Genomic DNA, 26,062 nt, shown 5'->3' with positions numbered 1-26,062 from the left:
ATTAACGGAAAAATGGGTATTAAAGTCAATCAACAGGGGCACCTGGGTGGCTCAGTCAGTTGGGCATCCAGCTTCAGTTCAGGGCACGATCTCACGGTTGGTGGGTTCGAGCCCCTCATCGGGCTCGGTGCTGGCAGCTCCAAGCCTGGAGCCTGCTTCAGATTCTGTGTCTCCCTCTCTCTCTGCCCCTCCCCAACTCGCACTCTGTCTCTGTCTCTTGAAAATAAATAAATGTTAAAAAAAAAATTTTTTTTTTAAGAAAGTCAATCAACAAACATTTGTGAGCTTTCAACGTGTTTTAAGACACTTGGGAATGGAAAGCCATAAGTAACTGGTCTCTGATGTTCAGGGTATTACAACTTTTCAAAGTATTAGAATGATTTACACTGCCTCATGTCTACAAATATGTAGCACCCAAACAATGAAATCCAAACTTCTTGCATCCTGCCCCAGTTCTCTGGGGTTGGCATTTGTGACACTACAACTCACTTGAGCACAGCCCCTCCACTGAGTCATTGCTGAAAGTGAAAGGAAAAAGTGGGAGAAAAAACAGAGTTACTTCGGAGCATCTGATTGCCTGTCTCAAATTGATCTCTCATCCCAGATTGGAAAGATCTATGTGCCTGTCTTCCTGGAGGCAGGAAGATAGGAACTTGGGTGCTCACGGTGTTTTCGTGCCCCAGTGGACACTCAGACTGCCTGATATCTGCAATGATCCGCATTCCTCAATTGCGCTGGGTTTTTCCTTAACTGACGCTCGCAGGAGTGGCTCCAATCCCGCGGGTCTTAGAGTAAGAATGTTTTATTTACACACCGTCAACACCCCACACTGCCAGCCCCACCACCTTCAGGATCACTTAAATATTAACAATCTCAATACAAATGTAAAACGTTAACATTCAAGTTTCTGCGATTTCTAAAAATTGCCTTGTGTCAAGGAAACAGTTACTACTGAGACCAAAAATGCTGTGTCCACTGCGGCTAGCATAACTTTCTAGAAAATATAATTCACGTTACCTATTTGTGTATTCAGAAGAAGGGAATCAATTATTTTGAACTCAAAAGACAGACGACTATATTTTCACACTCTTCTTTATTCCTTTCCTATAAAAGTCAATGAACTCCTCTGATTTCAAGAATTCACTCAGACCTTTCAACCCTAGAGACTAAATTTTAGGGCTTAAAAAAAAAAAAAAAAAAAAGTCTATAAAAGTGACCAAAAGGTGGGCCTTAAAAATGGCTACAAATGAATTTAGAGAACTTGAATTTTGAATTAAAACAGAAGTTGTTTGGTAGTCTATTAATAGCAGATGATTAAGCACGTATCTTATTTCAACTGGAATTCTTTTACAAGCACTTAAACGTACTAAACTGGCCACTAATCCTAAATCTGTGTCTGCTTCTGGGAAAAAAACCGCTTTCATAATAAAGACAAGTTAAGAGCGTGACCGTCAACGCATTCCTTCAGGTAAGGTCCATTTTCATTAGAACCTCGGGGGCGGCCGGGGGGAGGGGTCCTGGGACCCCGGTCGCCTCCCGGGACAATCGCCCAGCGGAATGCGGCGCCGCGCGAGGCAGGGTCCCCGAGCCCGCGGCGCCCCCCGGACGCACCTGGCGCGGCCCGAGCACAGCGCGCCGCTCGCCCACCTCCTCGCAGGCAGGAAAGTGGCGCTGCTCCCGGGCCCCCGAGAGCCCGGGCGCAGCGGCCCCCCAGGGGCGGGACACTCTCCCCTCACCCCCACGTCTGGCTGTGAAACGTGTGGCTAGCAGGGCGTCACAGCGCCGGGAGGGGGAGGGTGTTCCCGCGTCAAGTCCCCTCCTCGCCCCGACCTTTCCCCGGGCGACGACCGGGAGCCGCCGCGGGGCCTCCCCGCTTCCCCGGCCTCGAGCTCCCAGCCCGTGCCTTCCCGGGCCCCGGGCCTCCCGCCCTCGAACGGCGAGGCCCCGGGACCGTCCTGGACCCGCTTACCCGGTAGGTGTTCTCCGTGAGCCGGTTCACCTCCTCCGGCCCCCGCGACATGGCTGCAGCCGCCCGGAGGGGCGACGCGGGACGACGCGGCGGGGCCTCGTGGCCGCCCGACCCTGGGCGGCGGGAGCGCCGGTGAGGCTGAGGGGCCCTCGAAGGTCGGCCGCTGCCACAGCCGTCGGTCCCGCAGTGCCGGCGCGCTCCTCCGCCGCCAAAATGTCAAAAGTTGTAGAGCCGCCGCCGCCGCCGCTGCTGCCGCCGCCGCCCGTGAAGAACTGAGGAGACGCGGCCTGACGCGGCGGGGCGAGGCGAGGCGAGCGGGCCGGGTGGCCCCACCTGAGGCGGGAGGGGTGGGCGGGGCCGGAGTGGGCGGGGCGGCTCCACCTGAGGCGGACGAGTGGAGGGACGGGGAGGAGGCGGGCCGAGCCGGGGGGGGCGGGGCAGCGTGGCCTGGGTGGGCGGGGCGGAGGCGAGCTGGGCCGAGAGGGCGGGGCGGCCCCACCTGAAGCGCCGGAGGAGGGGCGGCCACCCTTTGCCTCTTTGCTGCCCGCGGAGAGCTCCTGACTCGCGGCCGCCCGGATCCCGCGAGGCATCGGTACCTCGCGATGCTGTTCTACTTGGACAGAGCCCGCAGGGGGGACGGTGAGGCCCCAAGACCCACGCTTTCCGCGGGCGCCCCTCCGTGCTGTCTCTTGGAGGCTGCGGGAAGGGGGACCCACGTCCCCCAGTTGTATTGATTTCGCTGCTTGACCCCCTTCCTGCGCACCCCTCTCGCTGACCCTAAAGACCTGAGGGATCCCAAGGCAGGGGCTCTCATAGATGGAGGAAGGAGGCTGCCACCTGCAGTTTTGGAAGCTCCTGTTGGATTAGAAACTTAATGAATGCCAAGATATGGTCGCAGAAACGGCAGTACATTTTTAAACTTTACATCAAGAACGACCTTTAATGTTACATAGCCGTGCTATTCAGGAGATCGTTACTGGATTTAGAGAGCCACGGTGAGCTGAGGTGTTGTGGAGGTAACTCTTCCTTTCAACACTTACAGTGGGCAGGTTTGTGGCTCCTGATGCTCCCTGTCCTCTTCTCCACCCCAGCTCCAGTCCAGACCCTGAGGATCCAGAACAGTCTTCTTCAGACAGGAGCCACGGCTTAATATCTGAGACATCCTCCCAACAAGGAGGTCTTATTCTGGTTTTCAAAAGCTTCCATTTGGGTGCAATTGCATCTTTTATGAGCTGTTAGGATATGAGGCTTCTAAACCGCTCTTGTGATAAAGTTCAATTGGAAATGTACACAAAGAAGGCACTGTGTGTCCCAGATGAGAACACCAAGAGAATGAAATGTGGCTGGACTTAGAACAGAGACAACCACTTGGACTCTGGGACAATGTTACTGGGTTTTACAAGTTATAAAACATCATGCTTGGGAACCAAAAGATTATGTGTTCTCAGGTGTTGGGGGAAATAACACATCAGCCCTAGGTTTCAGGCAGTGGAAGTGACTGCCTCCTTCCTTAAGAGATCTCTAGCATTTGGTTCATAAGATATGCCAATTGGGTTTCATTTGCCATATTGAGGTGAACTCATGACCTTATAATTACCATTGTTATGTATTAGGCTCCTCACGTATTTCTGCTGGTTTTCATTTAAACTTGAAAATCCCTGACTTAACTTTGCAGGTCTCCTTTTGTCTTAGAACTAACCTCTGTGCTTTCTGATGAATGGGGTCATTTCACTCTCTGCTGCAGGGCAGTCAGTCAACCGAGGAGCTGGAAAAGAGAGCAGAGGCTTAACCTTTAACACCCCACAGCTCAGCAGTGTAGCTCAGAGTCAGAAAAGACAGAGATTAACAAACCACCTTAAAACTGGCAAGCATCTCAGATGGCCTGATTTGATTGCCAAGGTTGATATTTGATCAAAGGACCAGGTTCATGACTGTATGCAAATCTACAAACAGATATTCTGTTATATTTAACTCTCCTTTATGGAAATAATTTCCTGGTTGGGACCATCCTGCTCCTTTAGAAGTCTTCTTGGTCTGTACAGACATTAAGAATAGTGCCATTCAGCTCTCAGCTTAGTAGTTGGCATATAGATGCCTGGTAGTTGTTTGTTGAAGAAGAGTATGAGTATTGATTATCTGCTCCATGCCAGGCGCTCTGCTGGGAGGGGTGGGTGCAGGAACGCAAAATGAACTGACCTTGACCGAAGCCCTTAATGCATACGCAAGAAGTAGAATTCAAGGAGGACCCTAATGGAAGGTGTAGTCGAGGTACAGTCAAAGGTGCTGTCAGTGTGAAAAGGTGGGAGACCTCTCAAAAGGCCAGTTGTATTAGGCTCTTCAAGTGCGTTTGTTGGTTTCATGCAAACTTGAAACTGAACTTGAAGTTGTACTAAGACTTCCTGACACTCTGGGCAAGGAAAGTGAAACCCATAGAAAGGAATGACTTAGGAGAAGGTGAGGAGAAGCCACTTGGCCCAACAGTTTTCCATCTGCTGGGAAAGCCCTGCAGCGGCCCTCCCCCAACCCAGAACACGAGTGGCCTGAAGAAGGGTGGGCCCTGCACAGGTCCCGAGGGGCAGGCACCCAAGGTTTCCTCTTTTAACTTTTGCTTGAGTTTAAACAAGTAAAAATCCTGTTTATGTTAACAAAGTTTGTAAGAGGCAATCGCAGATGCCAACATCACTAAGACTTTGAAAGCCACACTCCTAACAGGCTCTTGTTTTGAGGTTTTACCTTCTTCGGAACTTACTGACAAGGGGCTCTCAGCCTTGCCGGATGCTCCAGGATGCACATGAGAATTCCACTCTGCTTTGCGACACAAGAGGTCTCTGTCGATATGATAGTAGTTTGGGGCAAATTCCCATATGAAATGCCAAGAGGGAGAATGGGGCTTTAAGTATTCCCATTCTGAAAAGGCAATGTGAGTTGGAGACTCGTTGGCTGTTCTGTAACTTTCTCCCTGTCCAAGGTGCGTTGCCTTCTCCAGGGCACCAAGTTCACTTCTGCTATGGAGTTTCTCACAAGCTCTTCCTTCAGCCCAGAATGTGCTTCCCCCACTCACACAGCATTTTCCCATAATTTGGATTTTAGCCTAGATGCAGCCTCAGAGGGGCCTTCCTTAACCCCTCCACCTGCAGACGTTATTTTAGACCCTCTCTATCATGGCATGTTCTTTTCTTTAAAAAAAAATTTTTTTTTAATGTTTGTTTATTTTTGACAGAGAGAGAGAGAGACAGAGCATGAGCAGGGGAGGGGCAGAGAGAGAGGGAGACACAGAATCCGAAGCAGGCTCCAGGCTCCAAGCTGTCAGCACAGAGCCCAATGTGGGGCTTGAACCCACAAACCACGAGATCATGACCTGAGCCCAAGTCGGATGCTCAACCGACTGAGCCACCCAGGCACCCCTTGGCATGTTCTTTTCTAATAGTGCTTATCGCTTGCTATGGTAGGTTGGAGAATGACTCCCCAAGGCTGTCCAAGTCCAAGCTTTGGCAACTGTGAATGTTAACTCACATGGCAAAGAGACTCGGCAAATGAGATCAAAGATTTTGAGAGGAGGGGATTATCTGGAATTATCTGGATGGACTGGATGTAGTCACAAAGGTCCATATAAGAGGGACATGGGAGAAGTCAGGGGAAGAGGAGAGGTGATACAGAGGCAGAGCCTGTCATGATGCATTTTGAAGACCAAGGAAGGGGCCACAAGCCAAGGAATAACAAGGAGGTCACTAGGAGCTGGTAAGGCAAGTATACAGACCCTGCCATCGGAGCCTCCAGAAGGAACTACCTCTGCAGACACCTTGATCTCAGCCCTGTGAAACTCATCTCACACTTCTGCCCCAGAACTGTAAAAGAATAAATGCATGTTGTTTTGAGCCACTAAATGTGTAGTAATTTGTTGGAAACTAATACACTAGCTAAACTTCTCCTTGTTCATTTCTCTATTGATTGTCTCTTTCCACTCCATTCTCCCATTAGAATGCAAATATCACGAGGGCAGGGCTGACTCCTGTCTGGTTCTCTGCAGGTGGCTCAGTGCCTGGCACACAGTAGGTGCTCAAGAACTGTTCTAAGAAAATACATTTATGAGGTAGTCAAGAGGCTCTTTATTTCACAAAAAACAACTATGTCAGGGGTTTGCTTTTCCAGCTTTCAAAAAACGATAAAATAGACGGCAAAACAGATGATGGGTCTGAAGTCCTTGGTGAGAATATACAGATATTAGATTCAATTCACCAAATACCAAAAGGTAACAAAGCATTGGCATAAACAAATTTTGAGAAAAATTCCTGAACTTTTTACAATGTGCAGTGCATGGCAGACAACCAGTCACTGTTGTATGGACAATCTGAGAATGTTAGCACTCAAGAAAAGTTAAATACTCATTCTATTTATGAAAACACTAGGGACACCTGGGTGGCTCCGTTGGTTAAGCCTCCGACTTTGGTTCAGGTCATAATTTCTCAGTTTGTGTGTTTGAGCCCTGTGTCAGGCTCTGTGCTGACAGCTCAGAGCCTGGTGCCTGCTTCGGATTCTGTGTCTCCTTCTCTCTCTGCCCCTCCCCTGCTCACACCTGTCTCTCAAAAATAAATAAACGTTAAAAAAAAAAAAACACTAAATAATGGCTCTAAAGTATAGTGGCTTATTCACCTTTCATGTAAGTCCTTCTAAGAATAAGAGTTAAATGCAAAATACATTAATATATTTTAAATGCTATATGACCATGAAGCTTTCAGTGATTCCATAAAATACATGTGAAAGCCAATTTTGTCACTTCAATGGCATTTGAACCACTTCTGCTTTTCAACTTTGCTCAATTTTTTCAACTTTGTTCACATTTAAGAAAGCTCAAATCTTAATCCATCTTCTCTACTGTTCCTGAATTACTAACAAGTACTGTGAAAATGTTGTTTTGTAGTGTTGACATGCTATTCAGAACCGACATTTTAATAGTTTATTGTTTGTATCTTATGCCAATGAACACTTAATTTTGTAATGAAATCAGAGCTGGAGTTTTGAAAGGGCTCTCTCTACTGACTGATAGTTTACCTGGGTATAGAAATCAGACTTCTCTTTGATATTTTGCACATCTTTATCTTACTGTGTTGCATTCTGGATAATTTTTCCAGAATCATCCTCTGCATCACTCATTCTTTCTTTGGCTGTGTCACATTCCTGTGTAATTAATCTGCCCATTGAGTTTTAAATTTCAATATTTTTTTATTTCTATAATTCTACTTGGTTTTCTTTCAACTATCACTTTCTGTTAAAAAAAACAGCTTTATTGGGCTATAATTCACATACCATACAATGTATCTATTTAAAGTGTACAACTTAATGGTCTTTAGGTTATTCGTGAAGTTGGGCATTCAATTTTAGAACATTTTCATCACCCCAAAAGCAATCCTGTAATGATTAGCTGTTAGTCTTCATCTTCCTTCAACCCTGTCTCCTAGTGCTATACAACCACTAGAGCCACTTTCTGTCTCTGTAGATTTGTCTACTCTGAACATTTCATACAAACGGGATCATAGAATGTGTGGTCTTTTGTGATTGGTTTCTTTCATTTAGTATAGTGCTTTCAAGGTTCATCCGTGTTGTAGTATGCATCAGGACTGAGTTCCTTTTAGTTGCTGGATAATATTCCAATATTTCATCATATACCACTTTTGCTTATCCACTCATCCATCAGTGGACATCTGGATTATTTCTACTTTTTGGTTTTTGTGACGAACACTGCTGTGAACATTTGTATGTAAGTTTCTATGTTTCTTAGGTACACATCTGAGAGTGCGTTTGCAGGGTCCTTCCGTGCTGAACAGTTTTGAGAACTGCCAAATGGTTTTTCAAAGTGGCTGCATCATTTTACACTTCCACCAGCAATGTATGAGGGTTCCAATTTCCCCACATCTTTGTCAACATTTGTTGTCCATTTTTTTTTAGGCTCTCCTCCTGGGTGTAAATTGCTATCTTGTGGTTTTAATTTGCATTCTCTAATGGCTAATGATGTTGAGTATCTTTTCATGCACTTATTGCATATCATCTTTGGAGACTGTCTATTCAGATCTTTGACCCATTTTTAATTTGTGTTATTTTATCTTCTGATTATTGAGTTGCCAGTGTTCTTCATGTATTCTGGATGTGAGTCTCTTACATATCTCTTATCAGATGTACGACTTACAAATATTTTCTCCCATTCTGTAGGTTGTCCTTTCACCTCCGTGATGGTGTCCTTTGAAGCACACACATACAAATTTTTTAACGTTTATTTATTTTGAGAGAGAGAGAGGTGCATGTGTGCACATGAGCGGGGTGGCAGGGGCAGAGAGAGAGGAAAGAGAGAATCCTGTGCTTACAGTGCAGAACCCAGCGTGGGGCTCAATTCCACAAACTGTGAGACCATGTCCTGAACTAAATCTGGACCATGTCCAGATGCTTAACCAACTGAGCCACCCAGGCACCCCTGCAAAATTTAATTTTAAATCCAATTTATCTAAATTTTTTTCTGTTGTTGCTTGTGATTTGGGTGCCATATAAGAAACCATTGCCTAACCCAAGGTCATCCTATGTGTTCATCTAAGAGTTCTATAGTTTTACATTTAGATCTACATTTCAAGTTAACTTTTGGATATAGTGTAAGAAAGGGGCTCAACCTCATCCTTTAGCTTGTGGATATCCAGTTGTCCCAGCATCATTTGTTCAAAAGATCATTCTTTACCTCATTGAGTTGTCTTGGTGCCCTTGTCAAAAATTAATTGGCCATAAATGTAAGGGTTTATCTCTGGACTTTCCATTCTGTTCAGTTGATCTATACGCCTATCCTACCACAACAATGCTATACTGTCTTGATTCCTGTAGCTCTGCATTAAGTCTTGAAATTGGAAACTGTGAGTCCTCCAACTTTGTCTTCTTCAGATTGTTTTTAGCTACTCTGAGTGCCTTGTATTTCATATCAATTTTAGTATTTGCCTGTTAATTTATGCAGGAAAAGGATCTGGGATTTTGATATGGTCTTCTTGGATCTGTAGATCAATTTGGGAAGTATTACTACCTTAACAATGTTAAGTCTTCTGATCCATGAATATAGAATGTCCGCCCATTTATCTAGGTCCTTTATTTCTTCAAACAGTGGTTTGTGGTTTACAAAGTACAAGTTTTACACTTCTTTTGTTAAATTTATTCCTAAGTATTTTTGATGCTAATGTAAATTGAACGGTTTTCTTATTTTCATTTTCAGATTGCTCGTTGAGAATGTACAGAAATATAATTGATTTTTATGTATTTATCTGGTAACCTTGTTATCAGATTGAGGAAATTCCCTTCTATTCCTAGTTTGTCAAGTGTATTATAATGAAAGTGTTAATTTTTTTCACAATGCTTTTTCTGTGTCTTGTGAGATGATCATGGGTTTTTTGGTCCTTTGTTCTGTCGATTCGGTGTATTACAATGATTGAACTTTCGTATTTTGTATCACCCTTGCATTCCTGGGATACATTCCCCTTAGTCATGGTGTATAATCCTTTTTATTATTGCTGGATTCAGTTTGCTAGTATTTTATTGATGATTCTTACATTTGTATCATAAGGGACATTGATGTGTTGTTTTCTTGTGATGTCTTTGACTGATTTTGATATTAGGGCAATACTGATCCTATAGAAGGAATTGGGAAATGTTCCCTCATCTTCTGTTCTTTGGAAGGGTTTATGAAGAATTGGTATTTATTTTTCCTTGAATGTTTGGTAGCATTCACCAGGGAAGCCACCTAGATCTGAACTTTGCTTTGTGGGCAGTTCTAAAACCATGAATCTAATCTCTTTTTATAGGGTCTTTCTGTTTCTTTTTCAGATGTTATTTCCTTATGGTTTCTATTCCTTCTTCTCTGTAATCACTTGCAATGTTATTTTATAGTTTCTCCCAGATAGTTCTGTGTCATTTCTGTTTGTTTGTTTTACTTTGTCTGGTTTGGTTATTTATTGTTTCATTTAGCCATGGTTGTGTTTGCTGTGCATGCTCTATCATGGCGAATCACAACTTTCTTTATCCGTTTTGGGAATTTGTTGTTGTTGTTTTCGTCCAAGGTTTATTGACGATATCGCAGCACAGCAGAAAGAGTCACGTGGTGTCCTGGAGTTCATGCCAACTGTAGGCTGTGTGACCTGCAGGCTGGACAGACTGCCAAAGTCCAAGAGCTTCAACATTTCCTCAGTGTCAGGATCTACTTCATTGATCTCCTGATCCAGGACTGAGACCTCAGGAACATAATGATCTCTCCTTTCTCTCTCTTCCTTCTGCAACTTAATGGAGATCCCGCTTACCGGGCCTCTCTGAATCTGCTTCATCCGTTGAGTGACATCAACTGCTATCTCGCTGTAGAGGTTCTTGCTGGCAATAGCGGTGGTCTCCTTGCACACATACTTATTGGCGTGGGAGTCATTGCCTAGGCATGTGTAGTACTTCTCAGTGATGACCCGGGCCACCTTCTTCACGGTGTTGGTGCGAACGTGGCCCACATTGGTGGATCTGGTAATTATTATGAGGTCATCTTGCGTGGTGATCCACTTTGTCTGGAAAAACCCCATGTGGCCTGGGTTATAAAATGTTCCTCCAGGAAAGCTTTGCATTTGTTCCTGCCAGGCCCTCCAAGAAGATTACCAAGGGAGAGTATAAAATTCAGACTCTGCCCCTGCCCCGTGTCATAGGTTTGGTGGGTTAATTTCTCTTAGGATAGTATTTTCTTCTACTAAACCCCCCAATGAAGCCAAATTCCTCTGTCCTCTCCCTGGGCCGGAAAGTACCTTCTAGCACCTCTCTTACTGGCATGCAGTCTTCTGAGGATCCCATCTGTGTGAATGGGTCTTACTGTCTACTCGCCATCTTGTACAGGTCCCAAGTCCCTATACAGGTAGAACTTCTATAATATTGGAAACATCTGACCATTTGGGCCAGTTTTCAGCTCTAACACTCCACACCCATAAGGGCTGCTATATCATCTGTCCTGGGCGCTTGTGTTTCTTCCCTTTGTGTTTTTGGCATCTGTTGTTGCCTTCTCCCTGCCCCGCCCCCCCCCCCCCCCGTCCCCCAAAACTCGGCTGCGTGTTAAAATATTTTTGTTACATTTTATATGTCATTTCAAGTATTTGTAACTGGAGGAATTCTGGGTTGTACAGTCTGCCAGAAGCCTGAAAGGGCCTTTGTAGTCTCCCTTTGAGGCTGCTTCTGGGGTGATAAGCACTGGGCTAGGAGGCCAAGGATCACATTCCCTTTTTCAGTATGTAGGACCGGGAAAGGCATTTTCCACTTCTTGGTCTGTTTTTTCACGTCCCGATTAGGGTGGTTGGTCCTCAAATTACTCTCAGTTCTAAAATTCTCTGATTTTTTTTCCCTTTTTTTTAAAGTCCTGTCCACAGCACTTATTCTGAAGTCTTATTCTCCAGGTACAGATTGGCCTCTGTGAGGAGAGGCTATTTGCCCGAAGCCAAGATAACCCGAACATTCTTTACTTTTCCCAGGGCGGAAAGGAAGAGACACTCGTCTGTTGTCCCAAAAACCCCTCAGTGCCTTGGCTTCGCGGGAAAATGGTTGCCTTTGTGCAAGTGGATCGGCCTGGCCTCTCTTCATTTGCCTGGTCTTTTATTTTTCCAAGGAAAAAATATCAGCAGAGAAAGTTCCAGACTTTCTCTTCCCATGCAGCCTTGTTTTCTGTATTTAGCAAATGCCAAACATCGACCATGTCTGCAAATTTCCTCTCGGTAAGACTTAAATTCTTGCACAGCGTGCCCAACATTTTATCTCGATAGACAAGCGCAGTAAGGTCTGGAACAATTTTACCTTTAGTTGGGGCTTTTTCTTGGAGGAAAGACTTGGGAAAAGATACTCTGAAGTGCTTTGACAGGGATCTGTTGAGCCAGATAGACCATTCTCCTGTCCTTTCCCCTGTTGCTGCGGCCATAGTAACGAAGCCAGAAGGCAAACAGGATTGTCAAGCAATTCCCCAAAATGAACAGCAGGGGGTGCTGAGGGGGTGGAACAGAAGGGAATATCTTTCCAGCTAGGACAGTTTGTCTTTGGACGCTTTCTTTCAGGGAGAGCAAAGGCTTGTCTCGGATGAACTTTTTATCTGCATCTCCATCTGATTACACACCCATGTTTGTGTCCACGTGCCTTCCAGCTGCCACCTCACCACACGGGCCCCTTCAACCCCGGGCCCTGGGCATTTCTAGTGAATTTGTTTCCAGAACAGCTCAGACCGTCTGTAACCTTTCTCTTGGTCTATCAGTGTCCCACCACTCTGACTCTGAGTTTTCATGGATCCAAGAGAGCAATAAATGATGAAGGAATGCAACCGTTTCGCTAAAAGGAGAAGTATTAGCCCTGAGGATCTTGAAATTCAGCATAAAATGAAAATTTCCATTAGGCAAATGCGTGCAATTATAAATAATTAAGCAAAAACCTTGACTAGTCATTACGTGTTTCTTTAAAAATGTCCCTAACATTGACATTGACCAAGAAGCAAAAGAAGGCTTAAGAATCAATGGGAACTTTGCTGAGTCCAAAAGGCAGATTTTGCCACTTAAGCCAGTTTGTAATGTCCCATTAGTATCCGATCGCTATAAAACTTTAAGCATGCGTTTGGCTATGATGTCAGGCAGTACTCTGGGCCCAGAAGTAGCAGTCACAAATCCATGGTGGAAAGAGCTTCACTATTTTAATGCTCTCAAAGGATGCACTCACCCAATTAAAATCATACATCCCATGCATTATCTGTTGTATTTAGAGATATTTAAAGGCTGCAGTTACTGTAGCCTTGGTAAAACAACAAGCAGGCGTATGATATCAGATACTCCACCCCCTTTTTCTGTTATAGGGTGTAGAGAGCAAGAAGCTTGAATTTCGGGTCTCTCTTGCAATTGGGAGTGACAAAATAGACAACGTTCTGGCCAAAGAGACAAAGGAAATGAACAAAGGTCTACTGAGAAGGTAAAAGGCAAAATAGTTGGGGCTTGGGCAATTGTTTGCTTGACCCCTTAATAACTTCCTAGAAAGCAGATGTGACGTCCATGCAAGCCATCTTGTGAGCTCCAAGCAACAAATGAGACTGGGTATCAACAAATTGAGCTTGGTGTGTGGAAAGAGAGAGAAGGGGTCCCTGACAGCATGTGAGCCCTGAGTTTTCTGTTCTTTACAGCTGAAAGCATCCCTAAGTGACATATTATAATTAAAATCTGGGAAAATTAGGGGTACGTGAGTGGCTCGGTCGGTTAAGCATCCGACTTGGGCTCGGGTCATGATCTCGCGGTTCATGAGTTTGAGCCCCGCGTCGGACTCTGTGCTGGCAGCGTGGAGCCTGGAGCCGGCTTCAGATTCTGCGTCTCCCTCTCTCTCTGCCCCTCCCCTGCCCCTGCTGACACTCTGTCTTTCCTTCTCTCTCAAAAATAAATAAATGCTAAAAACAATTTTAAAAAATAATATAAAAGTTGGGAAAATTTGTGATTGTGTTGAAGTCAACATATGCAAACATAACGAATCTTCACACGAAAAATCCAAAAGATGAGAAAGCGCTTCTTGAAACTTTTGATACATTTAAATGTCTTCATTTGGAGGATGACCATATTTTAGAAATAAAGCCGAAAGATCTGGGGACTGCCAAATAAGAATATGATTATGGAGACCAAAGCAGGAAATATTAAAATCGGGACTCTCCTGGAAAATCCTAGAAAATTGTCTGTGAATTTACATCCTTAAGCCACTTTTTAAAAGTACTTTTACTTTAATCAAAGAACGTGATTTTACACCCACTTTCCAAGAAATACATTTCTGAATCATTTTTCAAAGTTGGCAAATAAAAGCCTTCTAGAGATAAATCATCCACTTTGCTTTTAAGGCAGTCATTGCTCCCACAAAGCAACGACAATGACAATATCCCCGGAGGCCACAAAAAGAAAAGTATTCGCGTGTTATTATTAGCTAAAAAGGTGATCCATCTCTTGGCCTATAATTGAGTTCATAACTCTTGGAAGATTCCCTCTGTATCGGTGGCTTTCTTCCAAACACAGAAGGAGATGGGATTTTGGTGCAAAGTATCATTCAAAGATCCTTGGGTCGTAAAACATTTGGTTCTTTGATATTAAGCAGACAAGATATCTGGGGGTCTGCATTTCCTTTTATTCTGCTTGATCTGGCTGTTGGGCTATTGAGTAGACTCTTGAAGGCAGACGCCATACTCCTTTCCCTGGGTAGAAATGGCAGCTGGGAAAGAGGAGCAGAATTCATGCCTTGTAGCGTAAGGCTGTAGTAAGCCTGACCTCAGGGTAGACCTGGGCTCCTGGGCCTGTCCCCGTTGCGACTTGGCGGCCAGGGTCTCCCGCTGCTATTGGAATGTGATAGGGGGTAACAACAGTGTGCCCAACAGGCGGGAAGGTTAGTTTCTAGTGTCAGTGATAACGGATACTGTGTGGCTTGGAGCAAGTCACGTCACGTTCTTGGACCTGTGTGTCCTAATCAATAGGAATGGGGGCAGACAGTATTCCAGGGGACCCTGAGGGCGGTGAGGGCCATGCTTTCCCTTACGGCGCTTCTCCAGAGATGCAGCGACCTCGCCAGGCTCCCCACCGAATACACAGGAGGGAGAATCAGTTGCGTAGACCAGGAAGTCCCCGGTGCTAGGGCTGCTGGCCAGGAGGAGGCCCGGCTGGAGCTGTCTTAGTGGAGGCAGAGGGAAGGACATGCGTCCCTATTCTGAGGCTGCGGCTTGCCCACCCGGTCCCCTTCACAGCTGCCTTTGATCTCCAGATCATTCCCTTTCACTGTCAACAGAATGCGGCTCACCCTGGGATGGGCCAGCCTACTCTTTCACCCCCCACCTCAGGCTCCAGAGCCTGGTTGCAAAGTCACACGGAATTTCCACACCCCTCGAGGGCTGTACAACTACCTTGCAGGCGTATTTCAAGTTTTATTATTACTATTACTTTTTGAAGAGTGAACACTTTCTGATTTGTCACTTGTTTTGCTGGCCCACCCAGCCAACCAAATCACTGATCTTTAGCAGTAGTGATAGTAGAGAAGGCGACCAGATAACCAGGCTGAGCCAGAGCCTGGGGTCCAGCGGCATACCATAACCAACAGTTGCCTGAACCTTGGGCACCTGGGTGGTTCGGTTCATTAAGAGTCTGACCTGGGGCCCCCCTGTGGCTCCCAAGCCACCATTTGGAGAAAATGACTTTGGAAGAAGTGGGGCAGGCTGCTGGCATTTGGGCCCACACTCAAATCTCAGGTCTCAGTGACCTGATTCTTTCCAACCCGGTTTGGCCCAGCTTTCCATGCCATGCCCCTCTCCCCTCTCTGCCTTTTGAAAACATTGTTCCTGGCCTGACTTTGCAATGAGATACTGGGAGCTTTACACACGTGGCATTGACAGAAGCTGCCACAGGGAAATGGGATGCCCCTTCGCTGACATTCCTTGTGTCAGACGCTCTGATTCATCTGCAGGGTTTCATCCAGCTTAGTCCTCCAGTGACTGGGTCCCTCCTGGAGCCAGATTCTTGCCTGGTTGGGTGGGTCAAGGTATGATTCACCTTAACCAGCAGCTCACCCTTGAGTCACATGGATCAGGACACCCGGACGGATGTGACATCATCAGTAAACACAGACAGATAAGGAGGCGGCTCTGTTTGCCTTGGAGAGAAATGCTACCACCCTGGCTGCGCCTCTGTGGAGTGGGTGAAGGACACCAAGTCCATGAGTGTTAACTCTGTGCAATGACTTATCTGTGGAGACACCGAGAATCTCGGGGCAGGGAAAGTCCTCAGGGGTCATCCTGTCACTTTGCTACAGTAAAGTGTTACTCTGTTGTTATTTCAAAGTCTAACCGGATAATCTTCTCATATTCTGCTCTCCAGTCCATGCATGGTCTCAGCTAAAAGATAGTGGGCCCCTTGAAGGCAGGGTCAGCCCCTAGTTCTGTGTCTCCCTCCATCACTCAAGAGAGATCTTTTGTCTCTCTTTTTTTTTTTTTTTATAGAGAGAGGGGGGGCAGGGGAGAGGAAGAGGCAGAGAGAGAGGGAGACAGAGGATCTTAAGCAGGCTCCACGTGGAGCCCAATATGGTGGGGCTCGATGATGTGCGGCTCGATCCCACAACCCTGAGATCATGACCTGAGCTGAATTCAAGAGTCAGACGCTTAACCAACTGAGCCTCCCAGGCACCCCATGAAGAAAGAATTTGAATCAGTCTCCTTCCCCATCTAAATGAAGAGTCCCCTTTGGGGCTGAAATTTGCCATTTTCTCCAGGGTCATACAATTTTTTTTTAATTAAAAAAAAATTTTTTTAATGTTTATTTATTTTGAGGGAGAGAGAGAGAGTACAAGCAAGGGAAGGGCAGGGAGAGAAGGAGACACAGAATCTGAAGCAGGCTCCAGGCTCTGAGCTGTCAGCACAGAGTCTGACGTGGGGCTCGAACGCACGAACTGTGAGATCATGACCTGAGTCGAAGTCAGACTCTTAACCAACTGAGCCATCCAGGTGCCCAAGGGTCATGCATTTGTTGGTTATGGTATGCTGTGGGATCCAGGCTCTGGCTCAGCCTGGTCACCTGGCTGGTGCAGCAGGCAGGGGCCTTTTGACCCTCTGGGGCTCTCCTAAGACCAAGCTGATGAGGCACAGGATCCGTAACATGCCCTGGGAGCACTACCGAAGCCTGAGATGGATAGAAAGATCGGGAAAATCGATCCTGTCTATATTTGAGCATTTGCTATTTTGTTCATCATAGATCCTTTTTGCATTAGATTTTCTAAAACATTGCAGGAAGATAACTTGATTACTGAATCGTTTGGCATTCCCTTAAGTTTTGTGCTGAGTCAATTTCCTCCCTCACTTCTCTTGCCCAGTCCTATCCCTGTGAACCAGAGAGATACGGGTGGACAGAAAGATTGTCCCAGGAAGCCTACCCCTATAGTTCCCCTCTGCTCTGCAGGGAAGGCAAAAGGCCTGTCTTGCTCTACGGTTTGCACAGACTTGGAGCCCCTTAAACCTTCCCAGCCAGCTGCTGCCTGGGACCCAGGAGGGCCAGAGGTGTGCCAGCTGTCTGGAGTGCCCGCTGTGCCCACTAGATGGCGCGCTGGCTGTGCAGGTGAGCGAGGCACACCCTTCCTTGGCCAGCTCAGCTCTCCTAAGTGAGTGCTTGCCAGTGTAGAGAGCACCTGCCAGGTTGATCCCCACTGCAAGCCCAATGCATAGGTGAGGATCCTGAGGAAGCGAGGTGAAGGGACTCACCTGCTAGCCTTTAGTCCCTAATTAATACCAGCTGTGGGTTCTGGCCTTCAACCTGACCTGCCCAAACTTCCCTTCTTCCTGAATCAGTTGTTCTTGATCTGTTTTAGAGGTATCTTTTGACAACCTGGTGCAAGCTATAGGGACCCTCCTTGGAAAAAGTTTGAAAGTAATTTCATAGTCTTCTAGAACACCACAGAAATAGATTAAGAACCTCTTTTCTAGGGGCGCCAGGGTGGCCCCGTCAGTTAAGCGCTTGACTCGATTTCGGTTCAGGTCATGATCTCACGGTTTGGGAGTTTGAGCCCTGCTTCGGGCTCCGCACTGACAGCACCGAGCCTGCTTGGGATTCTCTCTCCCCCTCTGTCTGCCCCTCTTCCCCACGTACTCTTTCTCTCAAAATAAACAAAGACACTTTAAAAAGAGGCAACTGGGTACCGCAGGTGAGTATTATTGGTGGCTCATGTGTGGCGGTGACAGCAGAGGTGGTGAGAAGATGGTCAGATTCTGGATGTACTGTGAAGGTGGAACCATGAGATTTCCTGACGGATCAGATGAGGGATGGGAGGGATTCAAGGCTTTTGGCATCCTCAAATAGGAGGATGGAATTGCCATCAATGAAGAGTGGGAGGTTGTAGATGCAGCCAGTTTTGGGGGGAAGAGTTGGAGTTTTGGTCATGTTAAATTTAAAATGTCCATTAGGGGCTCCTGGGTGACTCAGATGATTAAGAATATGACTCTCGATTTCAGCTCAGGTCATGATCTCACAGTCATGAGACCAAGCCCCGTGTCAGTCTCTGTGCTATGTGTGGAGCCTGCTTGGGATTCTCTCTCTCTCTCTCTCTCTCTCTCTCTCTCTCTCTCTCTCTCCCACCCCCTCTCTGTCTCTCTTAAAAGAAACAAACATTAACAAAAATGATAAAATGTCCATTAGACTCCAAGCGAAGATGTATGGGAGGCACTGAATATATAAGCCAGGAGCTAGGAGAGTATAAATTTGAGAAGAGTTGATGTATCAACAGTTTAATGTCTCAAAACACTTTGATTGGTTATAAAGAGAGACTTAAATTTTTTAAAAAATGTTTATTTATCTTTGAGAGACAGAAAGAGAGGGAGATACAGAATCTGAAGCAGGCTCCAGGCTCTGTGCTGTCAGCACAGAGCCTGACGTGGGGCTTAAACCCATGAACTGTGAGATCATGACCTGAGCCGAAGTCGGACACTTAACCGACTGAGCCACACAGATGTCCCAAAGAGAGACTTTTAAGTGTAGCGTTATATACACACAGGGCTGATTCTAAGGACTTTAGATGAGAATTATGGAAAACGATGTGGCTAGCTTACCTTTGATGGTGTCAGAGGAGTTTTGTTCTCTGCTCTAGGAACGTCAAGGGCATGATCCATTATATCATGCAATGCTCCCTCCATCCTAATCAGTTTCACCTTGGGTGCCCAGCTGGCTCAGACAGAGGAGGGTGTGACTCTTGATCTTGGGGTTGTGAGTTTGAGCCCCATGCTAGGTGTCGAGATTCCTGTTTTTAAGGAATAAATAAAATAAATAAAACTTAAAAAAAAGTTCTCATCAAAATAAAAGAATTGTACTGTGTGGCGATGGATGTTACTGATGAATCTCATCTTTTGCTAAATCCTGGGAAAAGCTCTGCTTTCCCTGAGGAAATGAACATGCTTCCTTTTCCCCAAAAATGAAAATGATGAAAAGGTTGTGCAGCGTCTTTTTTCTCTTTAGCTGCCAGGGAGCTCAGAGTCAAATTAGAAACTCAACTATAGTCCATTAACCACTTGGGTCTGGAGGACCTGCATATTTGTGTTTTTACTTTCCCCCACATTGACTTCCTACTTTTAATTTTTTTAAAACATTTATTCATTTTTGAGAGACGGAGAGAGACAGAGCATGAGTGGGAGAGGGACAGAGAGAGAGGGAAACAGAATCCGAAGCAGGCTCCAGGCTCTGAGCTGTCAGCACAGAGCTGATGCGGGGCTTGAACCCACAGACCATGAGATCATGCCCTGAGCTAAAGTCGGGCGCCCAACTGACTGAGCCACCCAGGCACCCCTTGAGTTCGTACTTTTAAGGTCCAGTCTTAGTTAAAAAATTTTTATTTTATCATATGTGTTCTTTCTAGGGTTGTCTCACATCTATATGGAATGAGGGGGAGTGTAAAATAAGGAAATAAACACAATTGAATAAGGTTACTTTTTAATAACAATGCAACTCATTTAGAAGTAAAAGATATTGAAAATTTGTCTCTAAGGTAATTTTCTATATGCAGAATTGTATATTTCAGCTGGCTTTCATTATAACATTGAAAATGTGTTCCTTAAGGAAAAAGAATGCTCATCCCAGAATGTTATAAAAATCACTTTAAAATTACAGCAAATAGATAAATTCACGTATTTTAAAGAAAATAAGCAAGTTATTATAAGATATTAAGACCAATATGCAAAATAAGTCACAAAATACAAATGCAAAAAAACCCCTGGAGTTGTTTTTATGTTTCTTTTCAATAATTTAAAGGTTGCAGGAAAAGGATGTGAGTTTTCCTCACAGGACACACTGTTCCTTGAGACTCCATAGCCCCTGTTTTCTGGAATCTGCTGAAGCAGAGATTCTCAAACCTCATTTGCTTTCATATGCTTCATATGCTTTCATATGCATATATGCCCCCAGGTGTGGGGGCACCTGGGTGGCTCGGTTAAGCGTCCGACTTCAGCTCAGGTCATGACGTCGCAGTTCATGGGTTCGAGCCCCGCGTCAGGCTCCGTGCTGACAGCTCAGAGCCTGGAGCCTGCTTCGGATTCTGTGTCTCCCTCTCTCTCTGCCCATTGCCTGCTTGTGCTCTGTCTCTGTCTCTCTCTCAAAAATAAACACTAAAAAAATTAAAACAAAATTATATGGCGTGTTGCCTTAAAAGCACCTCCTAAAAGTGTGTGGGGGTTCTGTCCTGGAGGGTAGCTTCGTCCAGGCTGCCCTCAGACTTTGGAAGTAGTAGTGGGTCTTGAAAATGACCAGATAAACTCAGCTGGAGGGAAGAGGGGCCCTGGCATCAGCTGAGGCACTCATAAAAATGATTCAACCAGGAGAGAGGAGGACTTCTCCCCATTAAAGAGAAAATGATGTGAAATGGGGGCACTTTTGCTGAAACACACAAAAATAAGTCCTTAGAGTGACTGCTGAATACAGACCTTGGGGAAGATCTTAAGAAAGCCAGCTTGGTTAAGCATCTGACTTCGGTTCAGGTCACGATCTTATGGTTTGTGAGTTCAAGCACCGCATCAGCCTCTCTGGTCTCAGGACAGAGCCCACTCTGGATCCTCTGTCTCCCCCTCTCCCACTCACGTGCAAGGCCTCTCAAAAAATAAACATTAAAAAAAAGAAACAAAGCCAGCTTGGGATGAGGACACCCCCCCCACCCTGTAATGTGGCCACCATCAGTATTTCATGCCCTGCCCCCAGCTCTTAGTTGTCATGACACTCACCCATTTTGGCCAGCTGTAGAAATGACACCCTCGGTTTCCAATAATATATCTTACACCTGGCTTTCAGAACAGTGGTTCTTAAGTGTGGTCCCTGGGCCAGCAGCATCATTGTTACCTGGGAACTTGTTAGAAATCAGATTCTTGGGCCCCACCCCAGTCCGATGGAATCTACCCAGCCCTCCAGGGATTCTGACGGATGCTGAAGTTTGAGAACCACTAGTGGCCCCTGTTTGCACAGTAAACAGAGGGCTATCAGCAAGGAGACCTGAATTCTAGTCTGCATCTATAGCCAGTTAACTGTGACCTAACACCCCCCCCCCCAAAAAAAATCAGTTTGAGCCTCAGTTTTCTCATTTGTAACGCAGGGAAGATGTTCCTAGCCCTGCTGGCCCATTAGTATCACCTGGGCCACTTTGGAAATTCCGGTGCTACTGTGCCAAGGAGTCTGTACCTTATAATTCTATTTATAGTAGGTTCTAGAACAGGCAAACACTAATCTGTGATGAGAGCAATCAGAACATGCCTGGGATAGAGGAGTGGTAGGTTCAGAGGGAAGAGGCAGGAGGGACCTTTCTGGGGTGATGCTACTGTTCTGTCCTGATGGGAATATGGGTTACAGAGGTGTATGTATTTGTCAAAGTCTGTTGAATGGTACCCTTGGGGTTGTGATTTTATGGATATTTTGCTTCAAAGCGTTGGGGGGTGGGGGAAACAGACTGGAAACAAGTATTGGTGTCTAGTTAATAACATTTGTGCTGAAGTATTTACGGGTGAAATGTACTGACCTCACAACCCATTGTGAAATGCATCAAAAAATAAGACAGCTTGTTGGATGGACAGAGGAACGGAAGGTCAGTAAAATTCTTCTGATCTTCCATTAAGTTTGAAAATACATATTTGTGGGGCGCCTGGGTGGCACAGTCGGTTAAGCGTCCGACTTCAGCCAGGTCACGATCTCGCGGTCCGTGAGTTCGAGCCCCGCGTCGGGCTCTGGGCGGATGGCTCAGAGCCTGGAGCCTGTTTCCGATTCTGTGTCTCCCTCTCTCTCTGCCCCTCCCCCGTTCATGCTCTGTCTCTCTCTGTCCCAAAAATAAATAAAAACGTTGAAAAAAAAATTAAAAAAAAAAGAAAATACATATTTGTAAGAAAATGTTGGAGGGAAATTCCGATGCTGGTGCCCCACACTCACGTCTATTCAATCAAGAGCGTTCCTAAATGAAAACTCCTACCATCGGAGGGCGATACATTTTCTTTCTCAAGGGTAACAGGTTTTTTTAAATTTTTTAAATGTTTTATTTATTTTCGAGAGAGAGAGAGAGAGAGAGAGAGAGAGAGAGAGACAGAAAGAGAGTGTGCAAGCTGGGGAGGGGCACAGAGAGAGGGAGACACAGAATCGGAAACGGGCTCCAGGCTCTGAGCTGTCAGCACAGAGCCCGACGCGGGGCTTGAACTCACGAATCCTGAGATCATGACCTGAGCCGAAGTCAGACGCCCAACTGACTGAGGCACCCAGGCGCCCCTCAAGGGTAACAGGTTTTAAGCCACTCGTGTACAGATAATACACCGGGCAGAAGAGACACATTCGGAGATTGGGGGATTCTTGGGTTTTATTCCGGACAGTGAATTTATTGGGCTGGAATCTTCCCACAGGTAACAAATGGGAAAGGAATGGGTTGTGCACCTGGGCCTCGTTGTTAGCACTGCCCCACTCCCTCAGCTGCAGGCACTTGGGGACCCGTTGCCTCGGGGTCTCCAGCTGCAAGTTTGGGGATGCTCTCTGTAGAACTTCTTGCCTCAGCCACCAGGGGGAGCTGTCACCCCAGCAGTTGCCTGAAGCTCCGGCAATATTCAAACCCAGGGCTTGGCGTGATTATGTGTGTGGGGTGTGGGTGGAGGGTCCTGGAGGGCTAGTCCCATCATGCTTTGCTTCCCCTGTTAATTCGGCCACCTGCAAGGGACCAAGCCCCGCGGCGCCGCAGACCCTCCTTCCAGACCTGTGGCTTCTCTAATCTGACTCAAGGCATGTTCTCATCTCTGTCCCGCTCACCTTTCCCGGCTAGACTGATGTCGCCATGTGCAGCCAGCAGACTCCCCGAGCCTCGGGCCTCGACCTCTTCTGGGAAGGTTCTCCTCGCTCTTACCAGGTTCACTGCTTCCCCTGCTGCCCTCCACGGGAGGGGGTGGAGGGGTGGGAGGTGGGGTAGGCTTTCTTCTCTGACGCTCCACAAGCCCCCAAATCTAAGGTTGGGGTCAGCCTCCTCCATGCTTGCCAAGGTCGCTTCTAAGACGTGTCTCTTCCCTTCTTGTTCTAGACCCAGCCGTATCACCTGCCGCCCTTCCTGGTGGCTACCGTCCGCTGGCCGTGTGGTCACCAAAGACCTCCGCTCCTGCTGTTTCCTCCCTGCTCCACCTGCTCTCTTCCCGACGGCCCTACAGATGGCCATACTCCTCCGTGGCTTCTCTCTACCTCCACTTGCTCACCTCCAGCGATCTCCGCCAACACGCTGCGATCAGGGACCCTGCCCCCTTGTGGGAGGAAGGCTTCGAGGAACCTCACCGTCCCGGCACCTGCCCAGGCAGCTCCTCCCGCCGTCCAGGGCTCGCGTCACAGTCTCCCTGAAACACTGCCCTCCTCACTCTTGCTCCTGTGTGATCACCGCCCTCGCCCTCGGCTGTCTTCTGCTCTTGCACCTGCACCTGCACCTGCCCCCCTCCCCAACCCAGCATCCCCCAGGGGGCTGGGGGAGGGGGAGGAAGCACTCGATCAGTGAGACTCCTTCCATTGTAAATTCATGCTCACGGACCTAGGGGTGCTCCCGGCAGCCCACTCTCTCCCACTCTACTCCCACTCTCTGCACAGACGACTTCATACCTCCTCTCCTCTTCTCCCGGAGCCGCCCTCGCTCCCGCCCTCCCTCCCTTCTGCTCTGTGGAGCCACATCTGACTTCATCGAGAAATTCCAAGCCAGCAGAGTGAGCTCCCTACCTGCCCCCGCCTGCACCTCTCTGCATTCCTGCTGTCGAGGTGGAAGAATCGTGCCTTCTCCCTTCTGGCTGTGAAGCTAGCTGCCCCCCCTCCCCAGCTTGGGTTCCCATCCCTTCTAGCTTGTCGCTCTTACAGGCACCCCCATTTTCTCAACAACAGGAGGCTTCCACTGGAGGGTGAGCTGGCTCATTAGTTAGGGACCCAATGTCACTCAGCTTTCCCTAAAGAGAAATGTTTCGAATTGTCACCTGGCTAAGGATGGTGTGGGACTTGGCGGGGGAAAGGTCTACTCTTGGTACACAGTCTCTCAGGTGATCCCTGGTCTATCATCAGTCCGTGTACATCCTCTTCGAGGTGGCTTCCCGGAATTACTGAGTTCTGACACAGAACAGCATCTCGAAACCCTCCCAGCCATGTCCTCACCCAACCATCAGCCTGGGTCGATCATTCCCACCACTGGCAGGTGAAAAAGGGACACCTCTGCGTCCGTGGAGGATGTACCTGAGATGGCACACCCAGGGAACCTGGCACACAGAAGATGCTCGCTGTGCCAGGACAGTTTGCGCCGGTCCCTAAGAGAGTGCGTCCCAGGATGCTCCTTGCACTGGCATTTACGCACAAGGAGGGAGATGCCCCAGATGCAAGATGGTCAGAAACACACCTCAGGATGTTGTGCAGCACTCAGGGGTGATGGGTTGGACATACACACAGCAGTATCTCCAAGCCTCGTGTCGCCTAAAAACAGGAAGGACCAGAAGGTCCATCACCATGGGCAACAACACAGGTGTTTCTGCATGCCCGTGAATAAAAGTGCATATGTGGAACCCACCAGGAGGTTGTCCGTGGAAGGGGTGAGGTGGGGCTCACAGACAGACAGAAGTGGGGTCTTGTGTGGGGCTGTGCTGATGGGGGTCGGGAGCCTGGACTGAGACATGTGATGATGCCCTCCGTCGTGAGCCGGTTCACCTGCCCCTGCCCTTCCGGTCTAACTCAGCAAGGTGACCTCCCTGCACCTTCCGCTCTGGCATGCCCCTGCATAGACCCACTGCAGGTGCAGCCTACAGGCCGGGCCTTCCTGGGTCTCACGGCATCTAGGAAACAAGGTTCTGTTGGTAAAATCAAAGAGGCCACTCTGTACTGGGACCATACCTGAGAAAGAAAAAGTGAGAAAGAAAAAGCCTCCAGCACACTGGGGACTACGTGGGAACAGAGTGTGGGTATGGGACCATACCCTTGAGTGCCCCGGGGTCTAGCTGGTCCCGTCTTGGGGAGCCATGTAGGCTTGTGTGGAACAGCGAGGGTGAGGACACCTTAAGGAGAAGGGTATTGGCCCACCTGCCCGTGACATGGGGCCATGAAGGCTGGTTTCCTGGAGTCCCAGAGGTAGTGAGTCGGAACTTTCCGGAGACCGGGGATGTCCTTATTCCTCTCGTGTGCAGTTTTGTGGTCTCAGGCCAACGGGCTTCCCAGGAATGGTATGGCTGGTTCCAAGCTACCAGCGTGGTGTCGCTGAGCAAGGAGCTGGGATTAGACACTCATAGGCGGCTCTTGGAAGTCCTGTGGGGCCACCCTCCACTGTCTGTGACCTGCTGGAGATGGCAGGAGGGCACAGAACCCCTGTGGGGGAGCGAGGGGAAGGCTCCACCTGTCAGGAGTTGAGGACCTCTCCGTTTCGGAGCGGAGTGACTCTCATTTAAGCTAGGCCTGAGGAAAATGTTAATGAGAAAGCTGTCATCCTGGGGCCTCATGAGGAAAATTGAGGTTTTTTTGTACTTTCATGCAGCGATCCACCAGGACGGGACATTCTCATTAGAATGCAGGTGATTCAGGACAGACTCGGGTTTGCAGGTGAGAACTCTTGTGTCCAGAACCATGGGCCACGTGTCAGACCTTTTCATGGAGTAAATCAGAAACCTGGGACGGCATTGTCATTTTTACATCAACGAAGCTCAAGTGGTTCCCTCTGTAGAAACTTCCAGTTAAAAAAGAGGGCAAACATCTGATCTCCAAGTAGGAATTCCCTGTTTCTTGCAGTTGAATTAATTGCTTCTCACCTTGTAATGTTTACAGAATAGTGATGGCACGTTGAGGGGAAAGGGGAACAAAATCTCTTGAAAAGGAGGAGTTTTCAGGCACAAAAAGGAAACTGTATTAGTCAGGTTCTCCAGAGAACCAGAGCAGGTAGGCGATATCTGTATCTATATCCCTATCCCTATCTATATATCTGTATATCTATCTATACCTATACCTATACCTATACCTATACCTATACCTATACCTATACCTATATCTATATCTATATCTATATCTATATCTGTATCTATAATCTCACCTGTGATCCAGT

General features: G+C 47.2%; 3 protein-coding genes across 4 annotated transcripts in view; 1 reads left to right on the top strand and 2 right to left on the bottom strand.

The window, feature by feature from the left end:
• Positions 1-2,308, bottom strand: part of BAIAP2L1 (BAR/IMD domain containing adaptor protein 2 like 1) — a 93,745-nt gene extending 91,437 nt beyond the window's left edge. Inside the window, exon 1 of one of the 2 annotated variants that reach the window (XM_053213319.1) lies at positions 1,970-2,308. In XM_053213319.1, coding sequence (XP_053069294.1) covers positions 1,970-2,020 — 51 coding nt within the window. In that variant the 5' untranslated portion in view covers positions 2,021-2,308. The remainder of the gene's footprint in view (positions 1-1,969) is intronic. The other variant, XM_053213318.1, reaches the window with a different exon arrangement.
• Positions 1,438-25,966, top strand: LOC113594540 (uncharacterized). Its single transcript, XM_053213320.1, has 5 exons — positions 1,438-1,972; positions 11,479-11,718; positions 12,834-12,946; positions 22,793-22,876; positions 23,045-25,966. Exons 2-5 carry the CDS (start codon positions 11,545-11,547, stop codon positions 23,538-23,540), a joined length of 867 nt encoding a protein of 288 aa, XP_053069295.1. The 5' UTR covers positions 1,438-1,972; positions 11,479-11,544; the 3' UTR covers positions 23,541-25,966.
• Positions 9,962-10,974, bottom strand: LOC106981180 (40S ribosomal protein S17-like). The gene has a single exon (XM_053213321.1). It carries the CDS (start codon positions 10,588-10,590, stop codon positions 9,985-9,987), a length of 606 nt encoding a protein of 201 aa, XP_053069296.1. The 5' UTR covers positions 10,591-10,974; the 3' UTR covers positions 9,962-9,984.
• Positions 25,967-26,062: the final 96 nt, after the last annotated feature.

The sequence above is a fragment of the Acinonyx jubatus genome, chromosome E3, assembly GCF_027475565.1.
Source record: "Acinonyx jubatus isolate Ajub_Pintada_27869175 chromosome E3, VMU_Ajub_asm_v1.0, whole genome shotgun sequence".
NCBI classification, from domain to species: domain Eukaryota; kingdom Metazoa; phylum Chordata; class Mammalia; order Carnivora; family Felidae; genus Acinonyx; species Acinonyx jubatus.
This window is presented reverse-complemented; position numbering and strand designations above follow the sequence as displayed.